The sequence below is a fragment of a genome, unplaced genomic scaffold, assembly GCF_019419815.1.
Source record: "Pyrus x bretschneideri cultivar Hongxiangsu unplaced genomic scaffold, Pyrus_bretschneideri_v1 Contig5, whole genome shotgun sequence".
Classification (NCBI taxonomy): Eukaryota; Viridiplantae; Streptophyta; class Magnoliopsida; order Rosales; family Rosaceae; genus Pyrus; species Pyrus x bretschneideri.
Window position 1 is genome coordinate 11,159,493 of NW_025999787.1, and position 15,905 is coordinate 11,175,397.

The window sequence follows — 15,905 nt, forward strand, 5'->3', positions numbered from 1 at the left end:
AATTGTTAACGTCATTTGGTTTCTGGGATGAACTTCTGGATCTTGTTATCTGCCACTGTAATCACTGGTTACCTTGCTCCAGCACTCCCCCACTTTTGTTTTCGCTTCACAACTTCCATCAACAATATCACAAGATTTTACCACTTCCACCACTTCATCAACATGTTTCGGTTGTTGTAGTGAATTTCTGACACCAACTTCACTTATGCTGTTAGATGTTTGCTCCAACTTGGACAATTTATCAAGACAATTAGGTTCTTCTACTAGCACTTCTAGATCTTGTTGTTCTCCCAGAGTATATGCTGCTTCCCTTTTCCTTGATAAAATGTTCACCTACTTTTGCTTCATTCTCTTGGCAACTTTCATTAGTGATATGAGAGTAATTAACCAATTCCAATGATTTATTTACATGTTTGGACTGCTGAGGTGATATGCCAATAGAATCTGAAAGTGCTCCACCAAATTTCCTGTCAATACAAACCGAGCCACTGACATTCAAAGAGCTCTCCTGATGACCAGAGCTTCTAGATCTTGTAATTCTACCAGAGTAGATGGTAGCACCTCTTTCCTTGCTTTGAAACTCCCCTATGTTTGCTTCTTCCACTGCACAAGCATAATCACTTGTATCAGGAGGTTTGACTAAGTTCAGTTCATCAACATGGTCAGACTGTAGGTAAGATATTGCACACCCAATTGTTCCATTAGCATGTCCAATACCATTGTTCTTTTCTTGTGAAAAGGTTTTTTTGGCACTGTTGCGAATTTCCAGAGCTTTTTGTCTGGGTTTGGATCTCTGAACTCTAGCCAGTGATAGAGCTGGGTCATGGTAAATGTCAGAGGTTCTTGTATCCCTTTGATCTTCAGGAGATGTATTACCCAGATCCTCTTTTCTCTGATCTTGAGGAACACCGTTGGAAGAACATCCAGCACTACTAACAGGGCACTGTGGCAAAATTAATACCCCATCTCCTGCACCTCTAGTCGGTGATAGAGCTAGATCATGGTAAATATCTGTGATTCTTGCGTCCCTCACATCTCCTGGAGATGTAACACTAGGATCCTCTTCTCTCTTCCCATGAGGAACATCATTGGATACACACCCAGCATTACTTACAGAACACTGCGGCAAAACCAACGCCTTATCTCCAGCACCAAAACCTTTGTCCAAAACATGAAGTTCAGTGCACAAACCATTTGGTAGCTCCCCAGTGAGAGTCGTGGGAGCTGGCTTGTCAAATACAGAACAATGGCTACTAAAAGGGATCACAGGCAGCGCTCGAGGGAGTGGAACTCCAGAATTTAACTCTTGTTTGTTCAACACTGTAATGAACAAATCAAAAGATAATTAATTCATGCACATAAGCATAAGAACACTGTACATGCATAGCTACAACACATACAGCATACAGATGTGTGTTTGTTATATTACTTGTATAATAGTCAGTTGATGCATCATTTGAATGGCAAATGTATCCCAAATAAAAAACTTTATAAGCAGCCAATCAGAGTATCTAACGCTCCAAATTACACGAATACATACGGACCACCAAAGTTCCATTTCTTCATCATCTAAGAGCGTAATACCCACTAAAACCGAAACAAAATAGCAAATTTTTCAGTCGAAAGCAACAAAGTTAACAACGCTATTCAAACGATGCCCTCAACAAGTTCACAAATACATAATGCAATGTGCAAAACCTAGGTTTCACTTCTTCCACATCTAAAAACGCAATTCCCCACAAAACCTAAACAAAACAGCAAATTTGAAATCGAGCAGCAAAATTCAACATTTTTACCAAAACAAAGTGGAAAACCTAGGGTTTTAGAGAAATGATGAGAACGAAAAATCACTCTCAGGGACAGTTCGGTTGAAACTAATACAGAAAAACGCACGACAGAGTTGAACTGACGGAGATTAAAGTCGGAAAGTAGTACCACTGTTGGGGTCGGTGGAGGAGCAAAGCCAGGGAGGAGGGACAATTCCGTCAATTAGGCATTTGGAGGCGAGGTGTTGCTCGAAGAGGAAGGTCTGCTGCTTTGCTTGGTTGACGATCCATTTCTTCCTGTCGAAGATCTTTACCAACAGCTTCTCCATCGTCGACGATGTCACACTTCGACCATGGATTCAGATTCACCGAGTTGCAGAGAGAGCTAGAGAGAGAGATGGGTGTTTGGGAGATGGTTGGCGTATTAGCGCGGCTTGGTTTTTTCAAATTTTCGGGGAATGTGAGGAGTTATGAATTGGACGGGTTTGGGTTGAACTTACATTTTCAATGGCCCGGCCCAATAAGTACCCAGAACCCAAGCCCACGACCCGCCTCCGAACCGCTCCCGGATTCTCCTTCTTGTTTGACTCATCGTCCCCATCTTCTTCCCCAAACCCTCACTCTCTGTTCGACTGTCAACCAAAACCCTAAAGCCCTCCTACTCCTTATTCCCGGACAAGGCTTCTCTATCTCTGCATCCAAACACCACTCTCCGGTATCATTTCTCAGTCCTTCTCCAATGCCGCCGAACGACGACGTTCGGTTCACTTCATCTCCTTCAGCCAAAGTCCCTCGCTCTCCCGAAAATCGACACGTGGACCTTACAGTTCTGTTCGCCAGGACCAGAAACTCGTTCGCCCAACTCATCGACTCGCTTAGGACTCGTTCTTCTTTCCCAAAGTTCCCTCCTTTGCCCATCCTCTGCTCCGCGTCGCTGTCGCTGACTCGGTTCGCCGACTCATCAGAGTCCGAGTCGCGAAATCGGAATGCGGACCGGGGCAGGTTCGTAGGGAAGTCGCCGCTTTTATGCTCGGCGTCGCTGGCTCTGACTCGGCCGGACGAGTCGACTCAGTCGCTGCAGAAGGGACACTCGTCCAGCCGGCACGATGAGGAGAGGGTTTTGATAAGCGAGGTGCTGGTGAGGAACAAGGACGGGGAGGAGCTGGAAAGGAAGGACCTTGAAATGGAGGCGTTGGCGGCTCTCAAGGCGTGCCGAGCGAACTCGGCGCTCACTGTGCGGGAGGTCCAGGAGGACGTGCATAGGATCATCGATAGTGGCTATTTCTGCTCCTGCATGCCGGTCGCCGTCGATACAAGGGACGGCATCAGATTGATCTTTCAGGTGTCAACATTATATCTGCATTGTTGTGGAACTGAAGTTTTCTGTTTTTTTATTCAAATGAAGAACTTCGACCCGCGTTAGTATTTATAAATTAGAATTCGTTTTGCATTCACTTTTCGTTGTCAAATTTATGTTGTATTTGCTCTGTTATGAACGTATGGTAATTATAAAGCTGCTTGTGCATTGTTGCATTAGGATTTAGGGTTGAATCTGTGTGTCTCGTGATCATTTCAGACGTTTCATTCCGCGTCTTTAAACTAAATGAAGAGATTTGGCTCCAAGAGAGAAAATTGAAAATGGAGAGTGAGTATTGATGGAATTTTTGTAATTGTTTCGTAGGTGATAAAAACTCATGTCATGATCGTGTATCGAAACATGTATCCCCTTTGACATAACTATGACTGATAGTTTATATTATTTGGCTGGAGCTAGGTAAAACCAAACCAGGAATTCCAAGGGCTAGTATGTGAAGGGGCAAATGTTCTTCCAGCAAAGTTTCTGAAGGATGCATTCTGTGATGGATATGGTAGGTTTTTCGTTAATGCTCTTACATGGTTACGGGTGTGGGCATGCATACATTATTGAAAGATCATTTATATCTCTCTGGTGGTGCCACTTTCATGACATGGGGGGCCTATATTGATTTTCGGTTTTGGTGTCAAGTTGTGCAGGAAAAGTTATTAATCTTAAGCGTTTGAATGAAGTAATATCTTCCATCAATGATTGGTACATGGATCGGGGCCTTTTTGCCATGGTTGGTTACTCTATATCAACTTTCCCACTGATTTGTTATAATTTATTTTTATAGAAAAGGAAGATAAAGGACTAGGCTGTTAATTTTTTTTGTTTATAATTTCAAAATGTATAAAGTTGGAGTTAATTTTTCTAGTGCTGTAGAGCGTAGAATTGGTTCAGTGTAGGATTCTAATTTCCCTTGTATGTTTGTGATCAAGATTTTTTTTTGATAGTTGACATGTGTTTTCTCCATTATATTGTAGGTTTCAGCTGTTGAGATTCTCTCAGGTGGTATTCTTAAGTTACAAGTATCAGAAACTGAGGTGAATAATATCTCCATGCGATTCCTTGACAGGAAGACGTAAGCTCCTGCCTTAATTGAGTTTTCATTTACAGATAACCTTGAAATTTGAAGTTTCATAGAAAGGTGGCAACTACAGCATTTCTTCACTAATTCTTCTCTGCTCTTCTTAGGGGTGAACCAACCATAGGGAAGACAAAGCCCGAAACGATACTTCGCCAACTTACTACTAAGAAGGGCCAGGTTTTTTTTTTTTACATACACAAAGCAATCATTTTTAATTTGATATTTGGGAACACTGTGTTTTACTTGTCGGGATTTCCTATGTAGGTCTACAGTATGTTACAGGGAAAAAGAGATGTAGAGACTGTATTGACTATGGGACTTATGGAAGATGTTAGCATCATACCCCAACCAGCAGGTGGAAAAGAAAATTTTAGTTTTATTATTTTTTCGGCAAGTAATTTTGTTTGAAATTATATATTTCAGAATGTTAGGTGATTTTCAGTTTTCATAATAATCAGCGCCTAAAATAAATTTGAAGTAGCAATGTGTGGAAACTACTGTTCTCTTGCTTGGATGGGAAGAGTAAATGGAGGGAAGAAAGGTGGAAACATCTAGTTCATTTAGCCTTACTTGAAGGATGGAGTACTTTGTAGTTTTAAATAGGGGTTAATGTGCAACAAGCCCTTTAGTTTTTCTTTCAACAAGTGTTAACTTTTCTTTTAGCGAGGGATAACAGTCTACTGTGATTGTCCTCATGTCGGTAGGATTTTGTTTGTCTTGAATCCTAATGGTCCTATCAATGTGGTCATCCGTGGTAGACTGTTATGTCTCAACTTTCAACCCGTTGTAGGACTATTGATGTCCGACATTGGCATTTATGCTTATGGCCCCATCTATATCTGTGGAAATTATGCTAATTATTTATACATGTTTTGTGATGATATTGACTGATTGAATGCGTTTACCAAAACAATTGAATAATTGTAGATGCTGGTAAGGTTGATATCACAATGAATGTTGTTGAGCGGCCAAGTGGAGGGTTTTCTGCTGGTGGTGGTATATCAAGTGGGTAAGTCAAAGTAGTGGAGAATACAAATTGAAATCTTTGAGTTTGTGTTTCAGATTTTATGGTACAAAATATTTAACTTCTATTTATTATTTTTCAGAATTACAAGCGGCCCCCTGTCAGGACTCATTGGAAGGTAATCTTACATGTAGTTTTCCAGTGTTAAATGCTTCACTCTATGTCCTGTCTACCACATGCTCCATTCTTTTGTTCTGTTCCCCAGTTTACATGCTTAATCTTGACGACATAGTTCGATGAGTTATTCATGATGTGTATGCATTAAATATATTTGTCTAATGGAACTTGTCTACAATCTACATCTATGGAACAAACTATGTGTTTGGCAAATTAAGTTTGGGTTGATTAGATTCTAATTTGACTTTAAACAGAAATTGATAATTATCTAGTTTTGAACCTTTATGGATTGGAAGGAAGTGTGTTAAGCTTTTAGACTATTTGCATCAGTCTGAAATCCTTTTGTTGACAGACTTTGACATAGGGAAGAACCTGGGTATTTGAAACTTAAAATGGTAAAGATATAGGTTAACAAAACTTTTGGACTTATACTTGGAGGGGTATCTGTACAAGATTATGTAGCATCAGAGCTTACTAAAACTGGTTATGATAATTAAGCCTTGTGAGTTGATAGAAATATCTGTGTGAGTATTTAACAATTTTCATTTTAACATTTAAATACTTAGATTGTCAGGGTGCTTAGCAGCCCTAACTGCTTAAAATGCTGGTGCTACCTTTTTAACGTTTAAATCCCCTCGTATTATTTATATTCTTTGCTTTTGCAAAAATATTTATTCAAATATCTGATATCTAAGTATTTCTTTTTCTTTTTTTTTTTTTTTTTTTTTTTTTTTTTTTTTTTGTGAAAAAAGAACAGATCTATTACCATCAATGTTATATAAGTGTCATGTATTTCTACATAAAGATGCATGTGTCATCGTTCAAGTAGTGCTCGCTGGGCCAATGTCATCTAGTGTTTCATTGGATTCTTAAGACTTAAGTTTTCCATAAGTTTTTTGTTTGTCTTGCAGCTTTGCATATTCTCATAGGAATCTCTTCGGAAGAAACCAAAAGCTACACGTTTCCTTAGAGAGGGGACAGATAGACTCAATTTTTCGCATAAATTACTCAGATCCATGGATTGCAGGAGATGATAAGCGGACATCCAGGACCATAATGGTTCAGGTGATTTAATGTTAGTTTGTATCAAGTATGATCATCTTATCCTTCTAACTACTTCAAAATTCTCGATGCTTAGACCCTTGTCTGATTCTTCTTATGCTAGAATTCAACAACCCCCGGAACACTTATCCATGGTAACCAACTAAATAGTAGCAACTTGACCATTGGTCGCGTCACAGCGGGTATTGAATTTAGCCGACCAATAAGACCAAAGTTTAGTGGAACAGCTGGGCTTATCTTTCAGGTACTTGTGGTTTTAGCATCTCCCTTGTGGTTAGTTTTTCTGGTTTTCTTGGATGCCTTTTAAATACTGGGTAGTAGTTGTAACTTGTGGGGTTCATTATAAGATTATGTTGACTTGATTGTATTTTATTTATACTTACAATCCCCCTATTCTGGACTATTGTTCCAGCATGCTGGTGCTCGTGATGAGAAAGGAGATCCTATTATCAAGGATGTCTACAGCAGCCCTCTAACTGCAAGGTACGTGAGTCTAAATTCTAAAATCAGATAATTCGAAACTAATCCAGTTTGGTTTCTTTGTTTATATTTCTCTGCGATCCATGTTTCTCATCTGCTGCTCTTTGTTTATCATTTTTGTGTTTTAGTGGCAATACTCATGATGATATGCTCCTTGCTAAACTTGAGAGTGTCTACACAGGTTCTGGTGACCGTGGGTCATCAATGGTTAGTCATCCTCAGTGTTCACAATTGTAACCCCCACTATTTCTCTCTGTGATCTTCCACTGTATTTTGATACCCATTTTGGGTCCTTTGCAGTGTGTATTCAACGTGGAACAAGGACTTCCTGTTTTGCCTGAATGGTTGTATTTCAACAGAATAAATGCTCGTGCCAGGAAAGACGTAGAACTTGGTCCTACTCGTGTTCTTGTAAGGTACGACCATTCTGTATTTGTCACAGTAGGAGCAATCTATCAGAAAACATATCCTTCCCCCAATACTCCCCCACCTCGCTATTGTAATTGTAGCTTTGAAGTGAAGCTAGTTATACTCTCATTTGGTTTTGACTTTGTTATGCTTTGCCCTGCAAGTTTGTCTGGTGGCCATGTGGTTGGTAACTTCCCACCACATGAAGCATTTGGCATCGGTGGAACAAATAGTGTAAGAGGTTACGAAGAAGGTGCTGTGGGCTCTGGTAGATCTTATGCAGTTGGCTCTGGAGAAATTTCTTTTCCAATGGTATGTGGAATAAACGGCCTTACAAAATTTGATACTGTATGCAACTGCCTTGCCCCCAATTATTCATGTAAATTTATACACTTGAAGAGAATTGATTCCTTGATCTGTCATGATGTCCCGGCCTGTTTTCGCAGATAGGACCAGTTGGAGGAGTTATTTTTGCTGACTATGGTACTGATCTTGGATCAGGCCCCACCGTGCCTGGTAGGTCTCTCTTTAGTTTAATTTACTGTTCGCAATTGGATTCTCGGAACCATTAAAGAACAATCTTACTTCAAGACCGTTCATGCATAAATGTTCAGACTGTTCGCAGGAAATGTTCTTAGAGGTTGTTATGTTCTGTTTTGGTCAGGTGATCCTGCCGGGGCTCGGCATAAGCCTGGAAGCGGGTACGGATATGGATTTGGCATCAGACTGGACTCACCGTTGGGGCCTCTTCGCCTTGAATACGCATTTAACGATCAGCATGCAAAGAGGTTTCACTTTGGGGTCGGACATCGGAACTAGGGCTTTACGTTCCATGTCTTCTAATTCTTTTGTTATTTATTTTTGTTCATGTTGCACATGCTGCTTTTCTTCACACGGTGTTTCAATATTCACTATTATTTTCGAGTTTTGCGTCACACTTTACCTCACCAAACAACTCGGAATTAACTCGTCGGAAAATACGATAGAATGGCGGGAAAACTATTAGTATTACTGCGCACTTCTTAGCTTCCATTGCTTGAAGAATACCAATCATCCATATTGTCCCCTAGGTTAGGTCCGCTTGCAGTTGCTAGCAGGTGGCAGATATCAATCAATTTACTCAATCGACGTTGCAAATACCGATGCTAATAATAGCCGCTTTACCGGCTGTCAGTCGTGATACATGTGAATTTCGCAATGCATTAGTTACATGCAAGGATGATTGTAGGTCCTTAATATGCATAAACGGTTGGCAGTCACATACGTAATTGTGATTATTGGTAGCATAGCTTGTACGATTCTGTCTCCTTATGCATGGCCTTCCTTCAATATTATTGAAGGTCCCACCATTGAATTGCGACTTTGAATGGCATTCATTCATCCACCCTCTCTACTCGTACCTATGGGAACTAGAAAGTAGGATCTAGGTGCCAAATTGGAGTGTGATGTGGGCAGCCATACGGCTCTGAAATTGCAGCAAATCTGTTTCCCTCCATTTATGTTCCTTTGTACTTGGGACATAAAGTTCACCAAAGTTTCTGTTTTATCTGAGAAAAACATTGAACACCTTAATGAACGCATGCAAACGTAACTGATGAAATGTGCGTCGAGTGAATCATCTTAACCAATGGGTTCGATCAAAGAGAATCTTACAACCATGTCACGTGATAAGTGGTATAGATACAAGAGGATGTATTTTTGGTGGCGCAACAGTTCTTTCTCGTCGAATTAGAGCTAATCTTTATATCATTCCATTTCATGTTTTCTACATCAACAAAACGTAAAGAGGTGCAACACATTGCATAATCTATTATATATCCATGATGACATTCAAATTTCTGCAAACTAATATCCATCATAAGCCATCTCCATGTTTAATTTGATGGCCACAAGTCTCGCTCTTCTGTTTTTGCCATCGATTAGCTAAATTCTTCACCAGTACTTTATATAATATTTGTTTAGGGACAAAAAAGACTAGCTATTCTTCTTGCTGGTGGGGTTTTCTACTATATGCTTGGGTTTTCTAGCCCTTAAATCTTTGGTTAAGAATCCAATCACCAAATATAATTAGTAAAACTTCTAAGTGTATAAAATGGAGTAGAATTCTCTCATTTCCAAATCCCCCTCTCTGTCTTTCTTATTTTATTTGGACGGTTAGGATTAAGCTACGTCAACATCTTGTTTTAACTTCTTTATAAAGAGAATGACAAAGGAAAGTGTAAAAGAAAGGGAGGAAAAAAAGAGAATTTAGAAGGAAAAAAATCATATTCCATGTAAAATACACTGTAGCATAGTAAAATTTATGCTTTCTTGTTATACTCATTAATCAATTAATTCACGACAAGAAATTTTGACAAATGCCAATACCGTTGTCGGCTCAATACGTAGACAATGTTTAATTGGCCCATACTATGTATTAATAAGAGGGGGGGAGGGAGGGAACAGTAACGTTGTTGTGCATGTAAAAGCATGAAACAAAGATAAGATGAGGACAATCTCTCTCTCTCTCTCTCTCTCTCTCTCTCTCTCCGCGGTCGTTGGGAGCCAAGTTAGCCGACCATGGCCCGCCCACCAAAGCAAATGCTGGGTTTGGATCCAAACCATTTGTTCCCGGAGCCACAGAAAATTATAATTCAAATAATACCATCGTATGATTCGTATCTATCGTCTTTTAAATTAATTAAAAATTATTAGTAAAAAACATTGCCTAGCTAGCTTCTGTATGCATGCAAATTGCAATGGATGGTTTTTTGTACAATGTACTATATCTATCTTTCCCTCTCTCTCTCTCTCTCTGCCCTCTTTGTCTCTCATCAATGGGAGCAGGAGGAATAGGATTATGGGGGACGGATGGTTTGTTGTACAATGTACTATCTCTATCTTTCCCTCTCTCTCTCTCTCTCTCTCTGCCCTCTTTCTCTCTCATCAATGGGAGCAGGAGGAATGGGATTATGGGGGACGGATTTGGGTCCTCGCCCGATCCCTTCTCTGGGGATCCTAGGAATCAACACACATAGATCGTTGATAAAAAATCGTGCGGTCACAATTTTTTCCTTTTTATATTTTTCACAATAATGTTATTCTTACTACAATTTTATATTATATTTCTATATCATCTTAGATGACAAATGAGTTGGACAGTCACATCATCTAAATTAATTAGCATTTAATCAAAATGTTAATCAAATAATTAACAAAATGATTGCTAATTAAATGATGATTGTAGTATACGAGAAGTTTTATTCTTCCACCTAAGATTATTTAAGTGTTTTAATTAATAAAAAGATTGAAATTAAATGATGTAGCTTGTCCAACTCATCTGCCATCTAAGATGGTAAAGAAATGTAGTATAAAATTATGGTAAGAATAGCATTACTCTACTTTTCATGTAAAACGAGGTTGTCTTACTTTTAAAAATATAAAAAGTATTTAATTGTGACCGCACGATTTTTTATCAACAATCCACGTGCGTTGATCTCTATAATCCCTTAGGAGGGAATCCGGCGAGGATCCAAATCCATGGGGGGACAACCTCCACAACCCTAATTACCAACTTTGTCTTTTGCCTTCTTTTCTTTTCTATCCTTCATCAAAGTTGAGTCTCTTGGGTTGGTGAGGAGTAATTTTCTTCCTTTTTTCGTATCAGTATGTACACAAATTGTATACCGTTTGTCCAATAAGTGACTTGTCCTTTCAAGTCCCAAGATTATCTCTCTCATTCTCCTCTCTCTCTCTCTCTCTCTCTCTCTCTCTCTCTCTCTCATCTTAGCATATTTTGTCACTGTTTAGTCACACTTAATAAGTGATTTCTTGTCTCTCCTTTTCACCGAGTTGGGCTTGCTTTATCAACCTTGATTTTGTATGCCTACACACTCGAGAGCAACTTACCACTCAAAATTCCAGATTTATTGTAATAGTTTGATTCATATACTAGATAAATATTAGGGAGATTCTCTTAAAAGTGAGATTTTTTACCATCTTATGTTTTTGGCATAATTTTCGTGCTAATATTATAAAAATTGTGTTAAAAATATGAAGCGGTGAAAAGTCAATGGAGAGTTCCACTTTGAGAAAGACTCCTTAATATTTCTCACACACACTATTAATAGCACACTTAATTTTCTAAAGGATAATGCTAAGCAGACTAAATTTGTTACCAAAATTTTAGAAAAAAAATGACATGGAAGTTGATGATTGTTTATTACTTAAGCTTTGATAAATATGTTCATTTCTATTGGTGACACATTATTTTGTTTGTAAATTTTTTTTACAAATTTAGTCTCCCTACCATTACCTTTTTTCTAAATCATTTTGAAAGGTCTAACATCACAGTGTTATGTGTCAATAGTACAACACCGTATAGATAAAAATTTAAACATTTTTATATTATAAAGACAAAATTAAAAAAAAAAAAAATGTGACATACAAGTTTTTCTCTTTTTCCCTTGACATATTAGTTTTTCTCCTTTACCCTCACACCATGCTTCTCCTTTTTGAGTTGGTGATTTTGTTCAATAGGTCTCCACTCTCCACCTTATCATTACCTTTTGGTTCTTTCTCTCTCTTTCTTCTGTGCGTACACTGTGTAGTGTATACTATATTAACCCAATCCCAGCAAAACCAATCCATTCTCTCTCACCATATCATGACAGATCCCTACCCTAATTACTTCAATAATGGTTGGTTTAATATCAACCCTCTCCACCACTTCTCTTCCACCTCCACACCTTCCTCTGTTAATCCATATAATTATCACCCTCCTAATTATGGAGATTACCACAATTTCTGCTCATCAAACAACTCGATCAACAATATTAACAATACCCTTTTCACTAATCACCACCACCAATCTTCATCACCTCCCTCTCCTCCTCTAAGAGAAGCCCTTCCACTCCTCAGCCAAAGCCCTTCAAGAAGTCACCACCACGAAGACATGCAAGAATCAGCTGCTGCTGATGACCATCAAAGCTTCTTGAGCTCTTCTAGGTCTGATGATGTTGTTGATCATCAAGAAGAAGATGATGAAACTGTTACTGTGGCTTTACATTTAGGGCTTCCAAACAGAACTCTATCTTCAGCTGATTTAATCTCCAGGCTCTCTTCCCCAGAAATCTCATCAGATAAAGAAGCAGATGTGACTGTTGCTTCAGCTGGTTTTGCATCAAACAGGCTCAACAAAGGACAGTACTGGATCCCTACTCCTGCTCAAATTTTAATTGGTCCAACCCAGTTCTCATGCCCTCTTTGCTTCAAGACCTTCAATAGATACAATAACATGCAGGTACAACAGTCTATATATATAATTAGCCTTCATATATATCTGAATTGTATGTAGTCTCTTCCATGATTTCTTAAGCTAGAGCGAAAGAAAAAGTAGTTTGAAATATTAAATAATAAGAAAGTGTTTACTTTTTGTTTTCCTTCCTCCTCTAGCTAGCTCTGCCATCACTTTCTGCATCTGGTCATTTTCTTTTGATTTTTCAGAGGAAGAGAAAATCCATTCCTATCTATCTTTGTTTTTTGTACACTTTTTTCTAGCTTGATTTAATCTTTAACTTTTATTATATGGGTCCTTAGGGTTTCCCTTTTCTTCTCTTCTTGCAACTTTAAATCATTTTACTTTGTTTTGTTTTGTATGTCCAGTTTTGCACTTTATATAATCAGCAATCTTGTTCTATCTTTTTGCATGATTTGTTGTTTTTGGGATTTAAAAGAAATAAGAATAAATTAATCTATACCTGGTCCAAAACTGAGTCTGGGGATATAACTATGATCAGCTAGCAGTACCCCTCTTTATGTGATTGAACTACACAGCTGGAATTGTGCGTTTTGCACCTTGAAATTTGTGTTTCACACACCGGCAGATGTGTCAAACCGAAGATATTCCTAGTTCTTCCTGCTTTCAGATGATCCTCCTCATTGCCGAGGAACAAAAAGGGTGGTGTTATTAACAAACCCATTTTTACTTCTCATATATTCATTGTTATTTCTTTTTTATATTCATTCGAATCTGACGGTCGAAATTGAAAAGAAAGTAAAAGGGGTGCGTAGATAACACCATCCTATTAAAAAACAAAATCACCAAATATATCGATGAAAAATTAGTTCTTATATACTACTATTATTTCATTGTTTTGCTGGTCAATTACTATTAATTCTTTGTTTATGAATACACAAAGATTGGGTATTTTTTAGGGTTTTACCTACCTATTTGAATCTCCATCTGGTCTATTCTTTTACCTTCTGTTTTGGATCATATTTATGCAAGCAAGTACATACCATGAACTAGAATGCTAATTTGGAGAGATTAAACCCAAAAAATGATAAATAAATTCAAACTCCAACTTCTATGACATTACATTTACTTTATCTTTTCATTTCCAAACACCTTGACCCATGTATGATGTATGTTTGTCTTATAAAAGCATAAATTACAAGTGATATTCAAAGAAGTCTTAAAAGAATCAACATTTTAAAGACACCCGAATCTTATGCGCAACAAGTCCAACTTTTATGCAAGCAATGCTAATTACTTCAAATTTTCTTCTTAGTGCCTTTTTTAGTTTTCCTTAAGGCAAAAGCTGTACGATATAAATTAACTTTATATATATAGTAGATGAAGTTGTCTTCTAAATGTGCGACATCAAATAATAACGGGAAGTAATTGTCTAATCTACCGTTATTATAGCGGTAAGTGAATGAAATACCACTATCGCATTGAACATAATCGGATGAGTTGGCTGCTTAAGTGATATTTCAATCACTTTGAACAATAATAGTGGTAGATTACAGCATTTTCCAACAACAGTATTGTTTTTTACCTAATTAAATTGTTTATGTATGCAGATGCATATGTGGGGGCATGGATCTCAATACAGGAAAGGGCCAGAATCTCTAAGGGGAACACAACCAACAGCCATGCTTAGACTGCCTTGCTATTGCTGTGCACCAGGTTGCAGAAACAACATTGACCATCCAAGGGCAAAGCCTCTCAAAGACTTCAGAACCCTACAAACCCATTACAAGAGAAAACATGGGATCAAACCCTTCATGTGCAGAAAATGTGGCAAGGCTTTTGCAGTGAGAGGTGATTGGCGAACCCATGAAAAAAATTGTGGCAAGCTTTGGTATTGCACTTGTGGCTCTGATTTCAAGCACAAGAGGTCTCTCAAAGATCATATCAAGGCATTTGGTCAAGGCCATGCAGCTTATGGAATTGACTGTTTTGAAGAGGAAGATGATGTAGCTTCTGAAATTGAGGAAAATGACTCCTCCTCCCATTAGTGTGCTTGTTTTTGGTTTTGAAAAACCTTGACGTACGGTACGAGGGGGAGTTTGTGAGCTTGGTTTAAACGTGCGTGTGGTGAATTACAAGCCATAAAACCCTAAAATTTGCTTTTGGAAGCTAAGCTATGTTTATTTTTATTTTTTCCTTCTCTTAGTAGTATTATTGCTTTTTGCTTTCTGTTTCGTTTGCATTTTTAAGACTTCCTTAATTAGCAATGGTTCCTAATAGATGAATGATAAATCAAGTTCCTGTAATTTACTCTCCCTTCTCTTCATGCACACTTTCTTTCTCTGTCTGTATAATGCACAATTATGCATATACATATGAAAATCTCACCTTTATTTTATAATCTGAAAACTGCAAATGTAGTTAAAACTCTTTGGTTGATATAAAGTTAGGACTGGAGAGGAGTTGGTAAAACCATTTCACAAAAAAGTGCATAAAAGGCTCAGCAGGCTGAAGTCATAGCTATATATATATATATATATATATATATATATATATATGCAACTCAGATCCCAACAAGGGTATTCCTCAGAGTTTCTCGTGGATGTACATTAGTCAATACACTGCATTGGTAGACAGTGAAACAGCTATATGCTCTATGTATTGATTACCAAAAAAAAAGAACTATGCATTTTATTATTAGCTGGAAAAAGTACTAAAAATAAGCTAATAGCATTTGAAGTAATTAAAAGTTAATTATACATTATTCCTTTGGTCTCCTTATAGAAATTTTATGGGGTGTAATAAAAAATAGAGCTAAACACTCTTTAGCTCACTATACCATTAATACATGATGTAATCCTAAAAATTGAGAAATTCAAGCACCCGCCGAATTGGTAAGGCAGACGTATCAATCCAACCCATATGATTCATTCATTAAAAAATTTACTAGTGTGAAGACCAGGTAATATGTAGATACCTTAATATATACTAACCCTAAAACATGATGAGTTCCCAAAGTTCCAACAATTGAAAGGAGGAGGGATTTCTTATATTTTTCCTTATCTTACAATCAGATTATTGTTATTACTAAATATATATATATATATATATATATGTGGACAAAGTTGCAGAGTTGCAAACATCAGTAATATTCAGAAGATCAACAAGTAATTTTCTATATATTCATAGGAAGATAGATTAACCATGCATTGCGATCATATGTTTGCTAACTTTATGTCCTCTCACTCCTCAATTGCTCCTCCTGTAAAAGTCTAATTTTTCATGTGAAGGACAATAGAAACTATTAGCTGGGTTTTATATCCAGTTATTTCTTCTAAAATTAATAATTTAAACAGATATTTCTAACA

General features: G+C 37.7%; 3 protein-coding genes across 3 annotated transcripts; 2 read left to right on the top strand and 1 right to left on the bottom strand.

Moving 5' to 3' along the window:
• Positions 1 to 245: 245 nt before the first annotated feature.
• Positions 246 to 2,095, bottom strand: LOC125470432. Its single transcript, XM_048569448.1, has 2 exons — positions 1,936 to 2,095; positions 246 to 1,320 (listed from the first exon to the last, which is right to left on the bottom strand). The coding sequence occupies exons 1-2, from the start codon at positions 2,093 to 2,095 to the stop codon at positions 251 to 253; spliced, it is 1,230 nt and encodes a 409-aa protein (XP_048425405.1). The 3' UTR covers positions 246 to 250.
• Positions 2,096 to 2,103: 8 nt separating this feature from the next.
• Positions 2,104 to 8,234, top strand: LOC103963393 (outer envelope protein 80, chloroplastic). The gene is made up of 16 exons (XM_009376207.3): positions 2,104 to 3,108; positions 3,541 to 3,634; positions 3,780 to 3,862; positions 4,107 to 4,204; positions 4,318 to 4,387; positions 4,475 to 4,565; positions 5,138 to 5,219; positions 5,317 to 5,352; positions 6,263 to 6,416; positions 6,517 to 6,657; positions 6,826 to 6,896; positions 7,022 to 7,100; positions 7,194 to 7,309; positions 7,466 to 7,613; positions 7,748 to 7,817; positions 7,966 to 8,234. The coding sequence occupies exons 1-16, from the start codon at positions 2,104 to 2,106 to the stop codon at positions 8,118 to 8,120; spliced, it is 2,493 nt and encodes an 830-aa protein (XP_009374482.2). The 3' UTR covers positions 8,121 to 8,234.
• Positions 8,235 to 11,777: 3,543 nt separating this feature from the next.
• Positions 11,778 to 14,843, top strand: LOC103963403 (zinc finger protein WIP5). The gene is made up of 2 exons (XM_009376219.3): positions 11,778 to 12,582; positions 14,148 to 14,843. Exons 1-2 carry the CDS (start codon positions 11,782 to 11,784, stop codon positions 14,583 to 14,585), a joined length of 1,239 nt encoding a protein of 412 aa, XP_009374494.2. The 5' UTR covers positions 11,778 to 11,781; the 3' UTR covers positions 14,586 to 14,843.
• The last annotated feature ends 1,062 nt before the right edge of the window (positions 14,844 to 15,905 follow it).

Bases quoted from the DNA above. Each gene is read 5' to 3' on its own strand.
- LOC125470432 (XM_048569448.1), bottom strand. From the start codon at position 2,095: ATGGAGAAGCTGTTGGTAAAGATCTTCGACAGGAAGAAATGGATCGTC. The intron at 1,321-1,935 runs GTACTACTTTCC...TGTTCATTACAG, and splicing joins CTCCACCGACCCCAACAGTG to TGTTGAACAAACAAGAGTTA.
- LOC103963403 (XM_009376219.3), top strand. From the start codon at position 11,782: ATGCTTCTCCTTTTTGAGTTGGTGATTTTGTTCAATAGGTCTCCACTC. The intron at 12,583-14,147 runs GTACAACAGTCT...TTATGTATGCAG, and splicing joins ATAGATACAATAACATGCAG to ATGCATATGTGGGGGCATGG.
- LOC103963393 (XM_009376207.3), top strand. From the start codon at position 2,104: ATGTCACACTTCGACCATGGATTCAGATTCACCGAGTTGCAGAGAGAG. The intron at 4,205-4,317 runs GTAAGCTCCTGC...TGCTCTTCTTAG, and splicing joins CGATTCCTTGACAGGAAGAC to GGGTGAACCAACCATAGGGA. The intron at 6,897-7,021 runs GTACGTGAGTCT...TTTGTGTTTTAG, and splicing joins AGCAGCCCTCTAACTGCAAG to TGGCAATACTCATGATGATA.